Source organism: Corvus hawaiiensis, chromosome 2 (genome assembly GCF_020740725.1).
Source record: "Corvus hawaiiensis isolate bCorHaw1 chromosome 2, bCorHaw1.pri.cur, whole genome shotgun sequence".
Classification (NCBI taxonomy): domain Eukaryota; kingdom Metazoa; phylum Chordata; class Aves; order Passeriformes; family Corvidae; genus Corvus; species Corvus hawaiiensis.
Genome location: NC_063214.1, coordinates 108,673,002 through 108,692,154, shown reverse-complemented (window position 1 = coordinate 108,692,154; position 19,153 = coordinate 108,673,002). Strand labels below are relative to the sequence as shown.

The window sequence follows — 19,153 nt, the reverse complement described above, 5'->3', positions numbered from 1 at the left end:
TTTTGGTAGCAGAAATGAGGAATTACACCTCAAATAACAAAGTGGATAATATTCCCAGTAAAACAAACCAGGGACTTCCTGAATTTCTCAGGACAGGGGCTCCAAAGTGAACTCCTATTTTGTTCTGCACAATTACATAGCGTTAATCACATCAAACCCAGTTGTCATGTTCAGCTGCCACAGCTAGAAGGTAACAAATCCAGAATCTACTTATTACTACACAGTCAGAAACCCCTGACATCATCCTTCAACTTCCAGCTCCTCTATGTACCTTCAGTGATTTGTCCATTGATTGGCTCCATCACACAGCTTTTGCTTAACTCAAATACAGAATGGCTTTTTCACACGTTTATCCTCACAACACCCCTGTGAGGTAGGGAAACACTAATATACCATACATCTTAACACTAATATACAGATATCTTACAGGAAGCATAATGAGCCACACAAGAGGCTGAGACACGTTGGTATCTGTTCCTTGGTACACACACCTACCCTCAAACCACCACCAAATCAGGGCTTCAGTCCCTCTCAGGGTCCCCATCTAAGTGACTGGGCCGTACCCCCTGCAATATGGCAAGAGCTAAAATCACAGTGACCATGGTGACAGGAACTTTGAGTCAGGTCCCCACACAGAGCAATTTCTGAAGAAAGCCACATCTTTGCTTTTACTGACAATGAGCTACTGCTTTCAACCTTAAGCATCAGGGTGAAAGCCAAAAAGTCTCACACTTAATGGTTACACGGTGTTTAGTTTTGTGCAAAGCATTATTCCAAAGGATAGTAAACTCATCCACGTGTGCTACCATTCCAGAGTACAATTTACATCCAATCTAGTCTTTTTGACAAATTTAAAAGACTTTGAAAATGCAAAAGAGGAGAAAGAACTTTTGCAAATGTTCTTTAAAGGCCAGGATCAAGGTTTTGCATACATTAAGAGAGAGAAGAAGGAAGCTGAAAAATATCCACCCTAGACTGTATTTATTCCACATGTGCAAAATTAATAAATGTTACATTAGTACCATGTCACATTAATTTTGCAAGAGCCAACATAATTCTTGTTATAAAGCAGCTTTTAAATCAGGACAGGCAACATTTTACAATACAAAAATGAGCCCCTTTCACCCATGTTTCTCAACTCCTCATTTTAAGTGAGCAATATATGGGAAATGGTACAGAGAAGAGAGTGTTTCTGGCTTCCAATTGCTTGATCTGGAATGGAAATAAGAATATCACAGACATTTACAAGTTTTCCTCTCTCTGCCTCCTTGTGGCTGCACAATATCAATAGTACTTTTAGCAATTAAGAATACAGGGGAGATCAGTGTGTGCTCTGTCCATTTGCACTGAAAGAAATTGGTAGATACAAATCTTAGGTATTCAAAGGTAAGTCCTTAAGAAATTATAAGAATCGGTTACACCACATAAAAGGAAAGCTAATTCAGCTTATATGAATAAAAAAACCATAAACTAACCAACCTAGTAATAAGGAATAAACGTATGCCTAGATTAAAATATGAGTAACTCATGCTTAATTGTATGAGAGATTGTCCTGATCAGTTATGGGTAGAGCTCTAATTTCAAATCAATCATTACAATTTATCTTGGTGATTAAGTTAAGGGTTAGAAAAGAGACCTTTTGTGCTTTTTTTCCCCCTTTATTTATTTTTGTTGTTTTTTTTTTTTTTAAGAATGAAAACAGAATGTGATCTATTTCTAACATATTTTATGCAATGCTAGAAGGAAAAGGAAAAAAGATACTAATTCCATTTTATCACACATATAATTAAATTTTTTTTTCACTCAATTTTCATGAAGCCCTGCGAAGTTGCATGTGCCTCTTTAACCCCAAACAGCTCTCAGAATGCTGTTCATAACCCTTTTCCAGCTCTTCCAGTATTTCAAACTAAAAAAATTCAGAAATATCAGGAATAGTAGTACACTGGAATCCTGGAAAGAGAATCAGCAGTGCACTTTAATCAGCTGCCACACCCTGCTGTATCTAGGACTTGTATTTTATGAGTGATTTTTACATGACAAGCTTCTTTTGTGTTTGCTTCCGCAGGCAAAAAGGAACAATCACTTTCATGTTCTGATGAATTTACCTTTGCATTTCTGAACCCAGCAAGGTTGAAATCATATCACAGTCACTTACCTGACTGGGATTAAAATGATTATATGAACAAAAACCAACTGAAATTCAAGATTAACCTTTGCTACAGTTCTTTGATATTCTGTTCTGTATTAAAAATAAAGTAGAAAGTGATTGTCGCAGAAAAACTACCCAAGAAAAACTTGGTTTCCTGATTTTTGTCTAAATACACTCAATGTTTTCAGTCAAGTAGCAATATTTTTAAGTTTGTTTCATGGTAAAACATACTACCTAAGCTAGTCAGTTTTGTCTCTTTGTATATCAGTAATGCAAAAACATACAAAATTAAATTCTGCTTAGTGATACAGATGAAACAACTTGCAAGTCCTCAAAAAAAGGAAAAAAAGAAAGGATTACACATGGAACCATGTTGGTGATTGCAAAGCTGACCACATTAATCCATTTTAAGGCTTTTAAAATAACTTTCTACCATGACAACTCTTTTCACCCTTACTGCACACAGCCACTTGCAGGCTATATCTCTTCCCCCAGCAGCACTCACTGGAGAACACATGAATGCAGCAGGTCACAAGAGACAAGGATAGAGGGAACAAAAAAAAGGGAAAAAACCAAACAAAACCAATACCAAACCCCACCCAAAACACAGCTTTACCCAGTACACAAGAGGTTCTCCACATTACACCCTAACAACATTTTCTGCTTGACAGGTTGCTTTAGTTGCTTGAAAGGTTATTTAGTCATCGGTGTTAGCTAGTTTTAATATCTATAAGACATGGTAACACATTTACTCATTTCTTCTGCATTCAGGTATTAGTCTGACAATTTACATTTACCTCTGACAAATACTTACGTTTCCACAAGAAAAGACCAAACACAGTGAAGGAACTACTGCTGCTGATGAAAACATCCTGATCATGTTCCAATCTTTTTTGAGTTGTAAAATCTTCAAGCATTTTCTTAATTCCATCATATATTTACCACGAGTTTACGGAAATAGCATTATTTTCCAAACTTTTAGTTGACTTCTCTTTTCCTTTCCTTTTTCTCTCCCAGATTTACTTTAGCTTCTTAGCTATTCAATTTGAGATGTCAGAAATTCTGTTTAGGATAGGTGACAAAAAATCTTCCCAGTTAGCGGCCATCCTTGTCTTTTTTCTTCTGCCTGAAGTCCTTCCATCTTTATAGAACATTTTATTTAGTGATTGGTAAAGCCAGCACAGAACTGTCATGTGGGTCAAAAATCTACAGGAAAGTTGACAATAAACCATTTTTCCACCTCCATCATTGCACAAATCCTGGAAGAAGGTCCAGAAATTATTGAGCTTCACATTTATCCCAGCGCTTCTGATGTGCCAAGAATATTCACAACTCCAAGCTCCACCATCAATTTTTAAACCGACACTCTCAGCACCCAGTGGGGCAGTACTGATGTACGTTCACTGTGTCTTAATTCAAAGGTATTACATTAAAAAGCAAACAAAGGCCCAACAACCCAAAAGCATAAAAAGCACCAAGAACCACATGACAAAGGTGATCTGTTGGCAAGATGGGTGCTGTTACAAAGGGAAGGGGATGATTTTGACTCTCCTGGCGCGAATCCACCATCCTTGGTGCCTGCTCTGGAGAGCTCACAATCTAAAGGAGGCGGCACAATGCCGAGGCAACACAACAGTGGCACGCAGGCAAGGATCAGGGAAAAAAACATTACTGTGTCAAAATGGCATTGTATCCTTCTAAGGCTTGTATACTGCATGGTTGCTATTTTCTTTTTTTTTTGAATAAGAATTATTTTTATGACAATGACATCAAGACCCTGCTAAATTGGTTCACAAATACATAAAAAGAAAAAGCCCTGCCTTGAAGAGTTTCCAGTTTAAACAGACAAGACAGACAGAGGGTGTAAAACAGAGACACAGAGAGGGAAAGAGATTCTTTCATCAGCTACGCAGGGGGCACAGACCCATGAAACATATCCTTATTTACAAAAATACCGTGCAACATTTCTCAGTCCCTGGGAGTTCATACCAACATACACAAAAATTTAAATGAGGGGGGAAAGAAACAAAAAAAACCCAGCCACAAGACAGAAAGAAAAATAAAATTCAAGTTCAGATAAAATGACAGAACTCATAAAAGGTGATCAAGAGAAAGGGGAAGAAGATTTCCTCATTACAGTAGAAGAAAGGGTTTCAAAAGGTTGACTGCAGTTAGGTGGTGCAAGAGTTACAACTACAGGAGAAAGGGAGGGAAAGAGAGGGAGGAGAGAATCCATGAGAAGCTGAAATCCTGAAGGACAAGTTCAAAATGGATTCAGAGATAAAGAAGAAAGCCAGTAAAGGAAGGGAAAACAAATTGCAGACTAAAACAAAGGATGGGGCGTATTTACTCATCCAAGTGTCTGGGTTTTTCTCGTATTTTAATTGCGATTTTCCAAAAGAATGGAAAATGAATGTAGTGTACAAGTGCTCTAAATAACTTGGCATACCAACTCAGCGAAGAAAAACAAATCAACCTAAAACCCAGTAACAACCAACCCACAAACCAAAATATTCTCCAAAACTACAACATCCAGACAACTTCAAAAACCTGCTGCAAAGAGTACAGCAGTCCTCCTTCAAGAATATCCAAGAAAATGGAATAAGATTGGGCAGAAGTTGCAAAAGCTATTTCTTTAGACAAAAAATGTTTAACTGTATTCTGATTACCTTCTTTTCCACCTCCAAAAATTATGGGAACAGATATTATTAATGATGTAAAGTCATACATCTGGAATTGTTACCAGTGTTGGTTTTTTCCATGCAGCCGGTGTTGGATACTTGAGTAAACAAGAGATCAATGGTCAGCTCTTGAACAACAAACACAGGATGGCTGCATTAAGAGCCTTTACAAGCACCTGATTAAGAATGCAGAATTCTTGCAATAAAATTCAATGAGTTACTTATCAGCAGTGCTGTAGAGGTTGGAATAACTTATAAAATAGCTTTATAACCCAGAGATACTATGAAACATTTTCCAGAATCTGACAGGTTTTGTGCATAAGCCCACGCAAACTTCTTGGTTGAGTTGATCTTAGCAATTTAAGTCCCTTCAGACTTCAAGATCCTAGAACAATCTGAGCCATTTTTCAGAAGCTGGTATAAATGGCAAGAACTTCTTACTAATTTCTCCCTGTTCACTGAACTCTGCATACTTCAGTCAGCTTTACAGAATACTTCCCTGCTGGCCCAGCTGCATGAGAAACCAAACTAGCATAAGCAATCAAACTGTTTTCAAACTTTAAAACAGAAAAGGCTAACATGTCCTATTCATTTTCATATATACAGCTTATTTTTAAAAAATCACTTTCTCATCCTGGATGATGGGTTTGATTAACTGCGTACTTCTTACCAGCCCTTCACTTGGCTTGATGTTTGTAAGCTGGATCACTTCAAGATGGGCAGACTGGGAAACCAGTGGATCAGAAGAGAGCGAGATAATGTGATCACAGACACCAGAGAGAGTTTTACACTAGAAAAGAAAAAAGAAAAGAAAATGTCACAATAAGCATACCATTGCTAATTATTTGAATGTCAATATACAGATTAAACCATCACTTATTTCAAGTACATACAAGGCAGAGGGGGAAAGGCCTCAGGCAGCAATACAATACAAAATACATTATCTGTGATGACCCTGAACTAACAGCACCAGATCAGGGAAGAACAGGAGGCAAATGCTTTTGTATCTGAGCAGTGACAAAGAGGGGTTCCCATGCACTCTGAGGGAAAGGTGCCCTGCTTAGGCACACAGCGAATGTGTGGTGACCTCCAACCCCCAGCCTACCCAAATCTTTTGCAAAGACAGTAAGTGCCTCAAAGCCCCCTAACTTCCACTGAATGTGCAGCTGTTCAGCACAGATGAAAATCAGGCTCTTAATGATGACAGGTAACTCCCATTAACTCTGAAGTCTATTCTATACTAATAAAACACGCTAATTGTCTTTGGACTGCGTTTCTCATGTTCTACAGCTGCCAAACCTGATTTACTCTTGCAGACATGAAGATTATATATAATAAATCACCATTTCACAAGGGGATAACTCTTAAACCAGTTATTGTTGGCAGCCTCTGCAGCAAGACAGAAAAAGTTTCTAAAAAGGATGAGATTGTGAAATTGGTACTGTTTTATCTCCTGATCTCTCACTCCCTGAGCACCCTCTTCTCAGAAGCCCGAAAGCTGTGAGGTTTTCCTATCATTCTCTGTAAGACAGTGATTCTTGAGAGTTTCAATGTTTTCCAGGAAGTCCCCTTTCAGCAATTTTAAACTATTTCTCTGTTCAGGTTTCCAAACGCATCTTTTGTCAGCAAATTCAGGGATTAGGACATTCTTCTGGTCCCAAAACTGTGGGCATCTCCAAAATCAGTTAAGAATCAGATTAACTGCTCTGAAATTCAAAAGAGGAAAGCTAACCAGTCTCCTCAAATGACTGAAACACAACTGCACACAACTGTTGCACCAATTAATCTTCTAAGATTCCAAAGTATAGTTCTTACAGTAAAAACTATCTGCAACAATGCTATGGAAAAATAATGTAAAACTGGATATAACCTCCTGCCAAATCACCATTTTAATTCCAAATGGCAAACTACAAATATCTTATGTAAAAAGGAAAATTTTTAAAAAGTGATAAAAGAAAAAAAAAAATCCAGTGACAGTGACATCTTAATCCTGTTACAGACCAGTAACTGAGATTTTTCTTCTCTTAAATGTATTAAAAAACAGTTGAAAGTTTAGGTTTGTATACAGATCACTTATTTTATTAAACAATAATGTTTCAGGATGAATAAGCAAATCAGAATCAAATGTAAAGAAGACAAAATTTATATTACCGACATGACCTTCTTCCAGAAAAAAATACTACTTTCAGGCACAGCCAAACACACCACCCTTCTACTTTTTCATGATGCAGAATCATTACTGAACACAGAAAGTCAAGAAATACATAAAATGAGCTTAAGAATTGTTTGCGCTTTACCTGAACTACAAAAAAGTGAAAAAGAAAACTTTATTGAAATTTGGGCTTCTTTGATGGCTTTTGGCCCATGAAAACTGCTTTGAGATAACATTTTTTAAAAGGTAAAATTATATAAAATTACATAATAAAAACGAAAGCTTAGTTTCCTGCTTATTTGGGGTTTTAAATACAGTTTTGGCATGTTATTTCTATTTCCATCTTGTAACTGCACTGACAATTATTGAAAAATTGCTTTAAAAAATTACATAGCACTCAGCTATTCGTGCAAAGTGAAGAGATCCGCATTACAAATTATTCTCTGCAGATGAAAATGGAATTTTTCGTATCTCTTTAGACTCGTATTCACCCACCTATTCTTCCTATTAATCTCCTCTAAACCCACTAAATTTATGGGGCTCTCAGCAGTTTCAGAGAAACTTGTGTTTATAGTGAATTACTTTTTTTTCTCTCCAATTTTCAACTGTTGCATTGCAGAGAGATGCCAAAGCACACAGCAAAAGAGTGTTCCTACCACCTAACACAAGGTATGACATTTCACAGATGTGGCTCCTCATTAAAAACCACGTTCTCAGCTGCCTTGACAGATGATGAGGAAAGGAGAGGAGTCGGGCAAGTCCAGGATGTGGCATGGAGCAGCAGCCTAAGCTGAGATGCATTAAATAGCTCCCTGGAGCAGCTGCTCTCCCTCTGCCTCCCCATGACAGGGGTACAGACAGTCTATACAGTAATGCCTATGGTGATCAGCATTCCAGTACAGTTATACTGGTTGCAATCCTAAAACAAGGTGGTATGAATATTCCCCAAGAGGAGCTCTGGGAGTATTGGGTTCCAAAATCACAAAGTTGCTAGGATAAAAAATCTGCCATATGCTTCAATGCATTTCTAAAACACTATTGTCTTTCGGGTCTCTCAGCTTTCTTAGATATTCCCACTGCAGTCCAACAGCACATCATCCCTATAAACTATTACACATTTAAATATTTTCATTAAATATCCCTTGGTTAAAGAGTTGAACTATAAGTAGCATCAAGTACCTCTCTGTCTTATGTTAAAGGCAAATTTTCATGTACTCTGAGCTTGTCCAGAGGGAGCCAGGACAGCAAGGAGCACACACTTACACAGCAGATATTCTCTCCTCACTGCAAAGGCAGGGTATGTGGGCCCTCACTGGAAACATGTCCAAAGGCTGACACAGCCAAACTAATGCATTTTTCCTTGCCTTTACTCTCAGGAAAATCTCATTCACAGCTCATGTTGATAATATGCTAATCAGCATAAATCGGCATACAAACAAGACAGTCAGTTCACCAGGTGCATGCTTCCTCCCCATTAGGCAACTGTATGGGAAAAGACCTTGGACCTATTCAGTGGATCAGGGCCTTCCAAGGCAAAGATGTTGCCATGTGGCACTCAAAGCACTCAAACACTGCACTTTTTCTACTCATTTTGTTCCTAGCAATTTATGAACACGTTATTTCTCAGCATAATTACTCAGGACAATCTGTATTGCAGGCATGTATTTTAGTTCCACTAAAATAAGATGGCAGTCACCTTTTCCCTCAAATGGTAGTTACCTTTGGAAGCTTTGTAAAACTACACTTCTGATTATGAAAACATTGTTAATGAGATCAGGATCTTTTACCCTTTGTAGGTGTTGATTGCCTGCTGCAGTGCAGTATTAGTTACAGTAAGATACGCAGGAAGCTGAGCATCCAACTGCTCCCACAAACATCAGCAGGCACTAAAAATTCCTAGCCTTTTTCAAGCTGCACTCAGCTCCCAGTGTGTAAGGTATCTGTGCACAGGGAAAGGATTTGATTTGTCCAGGCCAAAAAAAAAAAAAAAAAAAAAAAAAAAGCAAGTTACAAAAGATTAACTGAGCGAAACCAACAGATAATTACATTTTCTCCTTTTGTCACATCATCCCTGTTCTCACTATAAGCCTTGAAGCAATGATTTCAGTTCTCTTTTGCAGTAACTCTTCACTGCACTTCAGTAATAAATTCTCCTCTCTATTCAAGTGACACACTTATAATTGCAGATTGAAGCTACACCACAGTCTTTATGTGCAAAGCTAAATGATTCAAAGGAGAACAAAAAATATCACCACACAGCACCTTGTTTGGTAGAAATTCAAAGGGAAACATTATGTTTCCCTCAGTAGGCAACTACTTTATGCCTCAGAGCATGAAGAATGACAGATAATACTTAGTTTCTACCTGAATTTTTGGACTGTAAGGTACCAATTTCTAACAGCTTTTCCACAATTGCTCCTTCTTTCAGCCAGGGGGATAGGGACTTACAGGTGACTAAATTAGATTTGCATCTGTTCCAATACTCTGTAGCTACTCCAATTTGTGCTGGGAAAATGTCTGTGTTCTGCAGCAGAGTGAAGTGCCCATGGACACAGCTTCAGAGGCCTTCCCTCAACCCGTCCATCCACAGTCTGTTCAACTCGGGCAGCTCTAGGGTCACCAAGAATTTCTGGTCAAGCAAACAGACTTAGGTTTGTCCCTGTCCTTCATTTTGCCCTTCATTTTACCCTCGCAGGCTAGTGACCAAGTTTAAAATCTATCTTGCCAAGTATTTGCAATACTGAAGCATCCTGGCTTAAACATGTTGGCAGGACTGAGGGCAAGAAAAGCACCAGCCTCCCTCATCAGCACCCTCACCTATGGCATTTGAGTGAGGGATAGGATACCAGTAAGACATATGGACTTTCAAGACTAAAAGTAAGAAAAAATGTCCAGGTAATGTTAAGCTTAGTCTGTTGTTTTAGTTAGTTACAGCTGTCCAAGATGAATGAAGTTTAATTAACTTAAGCCAAACCAAATAATTATTAACCAATTAACTTTAGTCCAAAACAACTGTTATATTGTACAGAACATATCACTAACTCCAGCAGTCTTAAAACCAAGCAGGCTTGAACATGCACTGGTAAATATACGAAGTTTAAACAGTGAACTATATCTTCTTTTGGATGCAAAAAGAGAAGCTTCTATTAGAATGAAGCTTGTTCAATTCAACTTACAAGGTATAGACTCCTGAAAGGCAGAAGGTGGTTACTTTATCTTTTTTTTCTAAGACTGTAAAAGTGATACCTTTGACAATGTATTTTTAGTCCATTATATTTCTATAACAAATATTCGAATATAGTGGGCAGAAGCAAATTATCATCACTGTGGTTTCAACAAGGCTTTTGGAAAAAGAGAACATTCTGATCCATTGCTTGTTCTTCTCTTTTTCAACTTAGTAACTCTTTTTAAATTTACATAGCTCATTTGTTTTTCAAAAAACTTTTGACAATTAGCTTCTCTCTGCAGATTCACTTTCTACTGTTTTCCAACTCAATAAAATTGTATTTTCTTTTTTGCAGGAAATGCAGCCTAATTTTTAAAAAGTGAAACTCCTTAAGAAAATAGTCTTTTTTCTTATGGAATTAAACCAAAACAGTTAAAAGAAAAAATACCAAAATTTTTCAGTTAACACTTATTATTAATCTGACTGAAGCCTGGCTTCTACTTTCTGTAATTAGTTCTTCTAGCTTTGCTCTCCCTTCAATACTCTACTGCTTCACATGCATTAATCTGAACTGGATATTTCCATCACATACAGCCTTGAACAGCTGGATGGAATCAATGAATTATTCTTCAAATGTTTTAAAGCTCCACTCAGACATTTGCAACGATTAACTTATAATCCCCCAAATAAGCAGATATAAAATGATAGCCTTTTAAATTGAGCAGTTTTCCAAATATTTTATCATCTCAAGTTAAATCAATATAAAGATTTTAAATATGAACTAGCAAGAGCATACTAATTTTCAATTTTGAAGCCAGCACCACACCTATGGCTTATCCTTTCCTATTTAGGCCCAGTGTATTTTAAAACCTATTCTTCTGAAATTAGTATTTTCTATAGCCATCTACTTCTGTTGGTATTATTTTCTAGTGCTATTTATTTTTTGTTTATATCAAGAAATTATTATTATTATTAAACTATTTATTTATTACATTGCTTACTTAATAAAAGCCACCCTGGAAAAAACATACTGAAAAATGAAGCAGCAGAAATATGAAGCATTTCTCATTATTCATGAATATTTTAGAAATATCAACATTTTAATAAGCAAAACCCAACACATTATTCCTGTGTGGGTTTATGCTTCTTATTCCACAGAAACCAAGTGTTTCTGTGAACGAAGTCACAGGAAAAAAAACCCAAACTTCAAGAAATGTAGTTGTCTTTAAATTAATTTTTTCAACACTCCTACAATTCTAGGACAAAAAATTATACAACAGACATTTTTTCCCCAGATACACTTTGAAACTCCATTTAGAAGAAATAAACAAGTTTAAGTAGGTAATTTCTTCTTAAAACTTCATAATCTTTCAATCAGACCTTTTCCTTTTAGATACATTTTATGTGTTTAGTCGAATAACACAGATTAGTTTACTACCTAATACCGTAAGTGACAATCAAAATGCTTTTTTAAAGCATTTGAAACTCAACTTGCTTGGAGCAAACAAAATTATTTCTGTCTTGAATATAAGCTGAAGCTATAGAGTTCTGTCTCTGCAAAATAACGTCTTAAAATGAAAATACCTGAAAAGCTAGCATGTGAATACATTAATTCACGTTGACACACACTATCTGTGGACAAGGTGATTCAGCAATCTCCACATGCACACCCACACCATCACTTCTGAAAAAAAGAGGGCATTCATTTGCTTTTCAAAAAAAATTTGTGCTGTTAGAATATAAACACATGAACTATTTTTTGGCCCTACCTACTTAAAACAAACCAATCAGTCATTTATTTGAGGATCCTGCCTTCTTCACCATGCTGTCGAGGAAGACATGAAGACTCAGTGATGGGTTACCTTTGGAGGTTTCCTTGTTTGCACTTCGATAGTGGAAGGATGGTCTCACATCCCCACTGTGCCCATCCATCCTCTTGCTCCCTGACTTGGCACAAAGCAGGCTCACTCCAGGGGAAACAGGGCAGCATCCCCACAAGGGATGTGTGTTTACAGAGCTCCAGCCCTTGAACCACAGCAGGAATCAAAAAACCCCCCTGTTCACTCTGTGTACAATGGAGGTGTTCAACATAGTCACTGGACCACCAACAATGTGCACTGGAAAAAATCTCCTACTCTGATCCAACAGTGTGCTCCTAAGGCAGTAAATATCCTGGTGTCCTAACAAGTAAGAGTACACAACTTTTCTTTAAGTTATATATTTTTTTCAGATCTGTAGCTCTAGTTCTTTTTTACTTATGTGAGAAGAACTCTTAAAATTTGACTTTAATCTTTAGTAAGAACAATACCTTGCAATAATCATTTCCTCAAGGTAATTGCATGAAATGCTAATTGACTGTAAGTCATTTCCTTTCACTTTTTTGAAAACTTCTTTCCTTGTGTCATAAAAAGAAAGTGGTACATGAAATGACACGGGATGAGCAGGTTTGAATGCAACTTCTTGTCTAAGTCACCTCAGCAAACACAGCTCTATGTTTTATATCTGATTATTTAAAGGCAGCTGGATGGGATGCTGGTCAAACACCACTTCAGATGGGAAATCCACTCTGAAAATGGACTTGGAATATCATGATCTTGGGATTTAAAAAAGAATTTACTTTCTGTCCTACAATATCTGTGCACGTGTCCTCTCAATCTTTCCTTCTACATCTTTCCCAAAATTTACTACTATTTTTTTGTATCAGAGAACCTTATTTTTACTGTTGGATTGCTCCCCCCAGATTGTCTAATGGGCTAAACCCACAACACCTTTTTCTGTCTTCAAGGAGAAGGGTTAGAGGGAATTGTGACTGCTTTCAATTCCAATTTTATCATCAACCTTTTCCCCTGCACATGTAAAAAATTAACTTGCAAACTAAAAATATGATCTCAAATGCCATTTGTTTAATTATTTAGTCAAAGATTTACATCTTTCACCACTTGCTTTTGGTCAGTCTTTCCCCCATCAAATCCCACTGATCAGCTGATATGCAACATGGTCAGAAATTATCCAAGTTACATGTAATACATATATTCATGTTTAATCCTCATATAGTCATGTTTAATCCATGCAGGGTCATTTTTAATCCATGGCTTCACTGCAACATTCAACGCTCTGTTTGTGTTCATGTTTTCTTTCAAGCTTCAGTAGTAATCACAGAGCGTACACGTACACCTATGTCCACCTGTGACCACAGTGAAGTTACTGCAGGCTAAAGAAATAAACCTACAAGGGTCTGAATGATGTAAGATAACTTTTGAAACCTGTCTTGATTCTGTGCATTCATGTATCTCAAATTAATCCCTCTCAGTTTCTTCAAAATTGTCTGTTGATGACTGCACAAAGGGATGCTTCATATGCTCTAAACCTGGCAGCTCCCTTTACAATCCTTTCTGCTAATTCGTACATGGTATACAGTGTATAAAGAACATGTCAGAACTCTCAGCTCTTACAGCAGACAACAAGCATGCTTTGAAAACCAGACTATATATACAGATGTCAAACTTACAGCACTTCAACTTTTGCCAAGATTACATAATAAAAGACTTTATTACTTAAATACTTGGAGACATTGACCTAGCATAGATGACCATGTCAGCCTCACTAATTTTGCTAATTGTTTATGTCTCACACCTGAAAAAATGTCAGTAAAACTTAAAAATACAAGATTTTTTATTCCACATCACTGTGAAACCACAGCATCAAAATCTTACAGAATTCAGCCTGCCAAGCATTTCATATGGGTACACTATGAATAAAATAAATTACAAAAAAAAGTATTTAAAAATTTACCTAAAGAAATGCAGTATTTTCTTGCTTGAACTCCGGTAATAAGAACAGTAAGATATCAAAACCTACGTGAATATGAAATAAGCTAAACTAATTCATTACTCACCCTTAAAGAGTTTATCTTCACTTCTAACTTTTAGAAACAAGCTGTGGGTTAACTTAATACTCACTAAAGCTCAGCCACAATATGAAACACAATTTAATACCTAAAACTTGGGTGCAGCTCTCAGACAAGGTTTACTCAAGCTTTTGACTCTCTATGCACCAGCCTTTCAAACTCACCATGTTTTCTGATGCCCTGATAACTTCCATCTGCTTTATTTACTATCAGTAGTACTACAGATTCTGAGAAGAGACCATTGTATTTATGCTGAGAATTTAAAAGGAAGCATTGCATTAATTTTCCTACCATTATGTTATCTCCAGGCTCCTATGGGGAATAAAGCTGTATAAATAAAGCTACATCACTAACAGAAACATATAATGATTTCATAGAAGCCTAGCAACCATCTCTTTCAAAAAAATGCCTTTTTTAAAAATCACTCTTCTAATCATGGTTTACAAATAACAGATGGGCCTGAGCCAGACAAATACAAACCCTTTCATAGCTCCTGACCTACTGACAAATAGTTCCATACATTCACTCAGTCATACCCAGTCTAGTTGGTTATCACACTGGCACTGCATACAAAAAGCACAAAATACACAGCTCTAAAATTCTATGTGGTCTGTACAAAATTTGTTATCAGAAATCCAAATAGTACTCACCACATGAAGAATTTTATTCTCTGTTTCATATACTGTGCAATCCTGAAAAAGTAAAGCAGAAAAAGCAGGTTAAATCAGTCCAATCATTCTCCCTCCCTTGAGTTATCCTTAAAAGAATTGAACCGAATTGCAAAGTCTTTAGGATGAAACAAAATATTTCAAAGACTTAGAATGGAAAGAAAGCACTGAAATGAAAGGAAATACTGGTAAAAGTTTATACCTATTCACTAGTTCTTCTTGTTTCCTTCCCTGAGACAGACAACACTCTCTCCGCTTTACATGCTTTTGGCACATACCAGTTAGTCACGTGTACACCAGACAAGTGCCTTCCACCAGCCATCCCTGAGCATGGACAAAAATGACCTGCTCCTACTGATAACACTGGAAAACAAGGCACCAGCAACAGTCTTACAGGACTGAGATGAACAATTCATGCTCAGCTGAACAGGAATTTTTGCACACTGCTGAAGAAGGGAAGGAAAACCTTGGTGCAGGAGGAAGAAGAGTTGATTGTTTGTAACACACCGTGCAACAGGAGGGAGGAGAAACACCGCACACAAAGCACAAAGGAAACTTGAGGCACACACAACCTGCTGGGACTGCGTGTACATTCTTGCTACCTCACACAGCATGTGAGGCAGCTTCCACAAGCAAGACTAACAGATGGGAGGCTGGGACTGCAAAAGTTTTTCTGACAGTCCAGAATCTCAGTGGATATAAGGAAATGGAATTACCAAGGCAGGGAGCACATGATATACAACCAATATTGGTGAAAGAACCACTCTTAAGTTCATTCAGACACTGTAACTTTATGTTAATTAGCGCAAGCTCTGTTTAGAACAGATGCTTTATATCCTATCTAACAAACCACGTGAAAAATGTGACTAAGTTTCATGTTTACAGTCTCTTTTTAAAATCAGTTTATCCTGCTAGAAAACCAACTTTGTTATATGCAACCATTTCCAAAAAAAATGAACTTTCAATCCATGAAACTTCAAGTGTTACTCAGGCAAGAAAAGCCAATGTGTTCTTAAGCTTTGCATAAAGCCACCTAAGCAGAAGTAGCAGGTTGATCAGGGAGCATTTTCCTAATAACAGCTGTTGGCATTCAGGAAACATTTGCCAGTAAGTACGGCCGGAAAGAAAATCTAACACATTTAATTATATGCAGACATCAATGAAGTATTTGCAATCTTAGTAGCAAAACACACATTTCATTGTTATATGTGGGAGGGCATGTAACATTTTCAATCTGGATACATCTATTTTCTTCATGGTTACTTATGAATCATTTTGCAAAAATAGCAGGAAGAGATTGCAACATTTATATTAAAGCAAAAATGTGTTTTCAAGCAGACATAATAATTTCATTGCTAATAGGAAGAGTTTACTGTAAGTTTAAACAGTTTAAAGAAGGTATTGTTTGAGTAGTCTCACTATTAAGGGAAGAAGGATTCTGGGTTCTCAAATGCTGTAGTGGTTTATGACAAACAAGAAAGCAGTGAACAACAGAGAAATACTGCTAAATCCTTGAACTGAAACTCCCCCACGATCATGAAAGAAGCTAAAGAAATATGCTTCTTTCTGACAAACCAAGACTATATATATAAAAAAATTAAAATATTTCTTAATCCACAAAAGATAGTAAAACAAGTGGAAAACTTCTCAGGCATCCAGTCTATGAATAGATTCACCCTGAACTTCCCTCCTCAACACACAATTCCCTACAAATCCAGGGTCTGGGCAGAGGAATTGCTAAATGAGTTCATCACATAGCAACAGAAGATTGTTGATACTACATCTTCAATATTCAGGCAAGAGAAATATTAACAGTTCAGTAAACCATAAAAGACAGAAAGTCTGGAGGACAGCAAATGCAATGCTTAGGTAAAAAAACCAATTCCAAAATACACTTTTTCCATACACGAATGACATCCAACTAAACATATCTCAAGCATGAACTCTGGGAAATGTGCAGGAATGTCAAGAACCATGCTGGCATAGCCCAGAGCAGCCCTGAAGTCTAGGATTCAAAGAAACCTAGGAAAAGGTCACCGAGCTGATCCCTGCAGCTCGTTTCCACTTCTGGCAGCCATCCCTAGAGATGAGGGCTGAGACTGCTTCTGAACAACCCCAGGAGCAACAGCCACATGCCACTTTCTGTCATAGGCAAGAGTTTATTCCCCTCTTGCTGCCTTGTGCTTTATCTTTAAGCAGGGACTGAAGACAACTGTGCCCACCCTGCACAAACACCCCTTGGGTGGAATGGTAGGCTGACTGCTTATTACTGGGGGCCTTTACCATTTACAGTTACTGCTTTTTCACACCCATTTCATTTCAACTAAAAGAGCTTAAAGCACTTGAGAACTATAAAAAGTCTCTAACTATGCAATTAGAAATAAATTTTTATTCTCAGCAGCATACCACCCACACCTGGAGAATGTCTCTTTCTTCCATACAAGCCTGTATCTTACTCCTGAAAGATTTTCTTTAGTATCTGTTTAACTAGGGTTTCAAAACATTGCAATTAAGGCAAGAAACAGATCATATGCAAGTTTAACATCAACTTTTTTTCTACTTTAGAACAGCAAGAACACACACAAAAATCTGCAACCAAGCTTTACTCCTACGCAAGCTAAAAATTTGCTATTCACTTAGTTAAACCAATATTGTGATTACCCCTGAACTGAAACACACAGCTAGAGTGAGGAGGAGATATATTACTTCTACCTGTTTATTCTCTGAACTTTGCACATATGTTCACTGCCATCCTATACCTGAAGCTAGGTTATGTGATATTCTAACCAACCAACCAAAACTTCAGCTGAAATGCTATCAGGTGATCTTCTAATTGTGGATTATTTTCTAAAACATTAATGACACAGGTTGTTAATAAAGCAACAAAAGAAGCAGTGTTAATTTACTTTTCCTGAAGACATAGTCGAATATTGGCCATTAGTAATTTAAGGGAAGAAAATGGGAGAGTATCACCCACAAGAGAAAAGAGAGAAATAAAAGGGAAATATGATGAAACAACTTTATGACTACTATCAGACCTCCATGGTCACTCTTTCCAGCTCTGCCTCAGGCATAAAAATGGAAAAAGTGACCTTTGCCACCTAGCTGGAACCAGGCTAAAATCCTAAAAAAAGAGAAACAAGTGGTCCAAAACTGTAAGGGAATAAAAAAGCAGTAAGGGAGGAAGATAAGAGCAGCAAGAACAAACCACACAAATCAAGGAGAGCGTTCTTCTGTGTTTTCAATCCCAGTATAATTTCAAAACCTAATTTTAAGACTAGCAAGACCTACACTACACTGTAACTGAGAGGCATTACTTAGTTCTTCCAGAAGCTCTGACCTTCATAACCACAATTTTGCATTGTCTCTACAGAAAAAATTGTATCTGCACAGATGCTAGCATAATGTCACAAGGAATAATTGCTAAGGACATTTAAATTAGATCCTCTGAATTAACAGAACTGACTGGTGACAATGCTGCAAAATGTACACATCTCACTCATCCCACCCGAGACATTGCTGGAACAAATCAGACATGAGACAACATATATAAAATACAAATATCTGTAGACTTTTTTTCAAAAGCAGTGTTTATGATGCTATATTTTTCCTTTCTTTTTTCCTCCTATCTATTACCACCTTCTTTTTAAACATTTGTCTTAGTATCTCACAGAAGTGGGGAATGGGGTCAGCTAATTATATTACCACTTTTCTTATTCTTTGTTTTCTTTGGACCCACGTTGATTGAATCTCAAATCAACTCAAAATGTAAACTACTGAGATACTACCTGCCAACTCACCCTACTGCTCCCATCTCCCACAGTTAAAAAAAAAAAAAAAGTTCATGCAGTTCTCCAGTACTGTAACTGTGGAATAAATATCCTGCAGAAAACATTTCTATTTTTGCATCTGTATGATCTGGTTTACAAGTCCAAGTTGGCAACCTGTCAAATTACCTATTGCAATTACTTGTCAAACACTTCTCTCAGGATACTTGCAGGCTATAATCTTAAAACTTTCCATCACTATTACCACTACTTCTACTACTACTATTATTCATGGTTTTGCCATGTATTCCAGGCAGCTGATGCACTGCACTCTTCATGGCAGTCTTAAGTTCCTGTCAACTCCATAACTTTACTTCAGAATAAAATTATGATAGTTCAGAAAATGAAATATATACACAGAAATAATGAATGGATACAAAAAAGGGAGAAATGCAGAAATATATGCATTAGATCTTTCAGCAATGTTTCAGCATTTCTAGTAATCCTTAGATCAGAGTGCCCAAGAGATGGCATGGACTCCTTTCACTGTATTTTCTTGTTCAGCAGAATGCCTTAGTTGCTCATGTATATGTAGTCATCCTAATTTATTTTTTCTACAAGGCAAGGCAAATTCCTAGGCAGAACTGATAGAGAAGCAGACTA

The 19,153-nt window shown here is 37.1% G+C and overlaps 1 protein-coding gene across 9 annotated transcripts in view; it reads right to left on the bottom strand.

Moving 5' to 3' along the window:
* CNKSR2 (connector enhancer of kinase suppressor of Ras 2) overlaps positions 1–19,153 on the bottom strand; it is a 209,142-nt gene that overhangs the window by 119,403 nt on the left and 70,586 nt on the right. For all 9 annotated transcript variants that reach the window (XM_048287674.1, XM_048287690.1, XM_048287658.1 and 6 more), the window contains exons 5-6: positions 14,706–14,747; positions 5,501–5,620 (exon numbers count right to left, since the gene is read on the bottom strand). In XM_048287674.1, the coding sequence (XP_048143631.1) occupies positions 5,501–5,620; positions 14,706–14,747 (162 nt within the window). The remainder of the gene's footprint in view (positions 1–5,500; positions 5,621–14,705; positions 14,748–19,153) is intronic.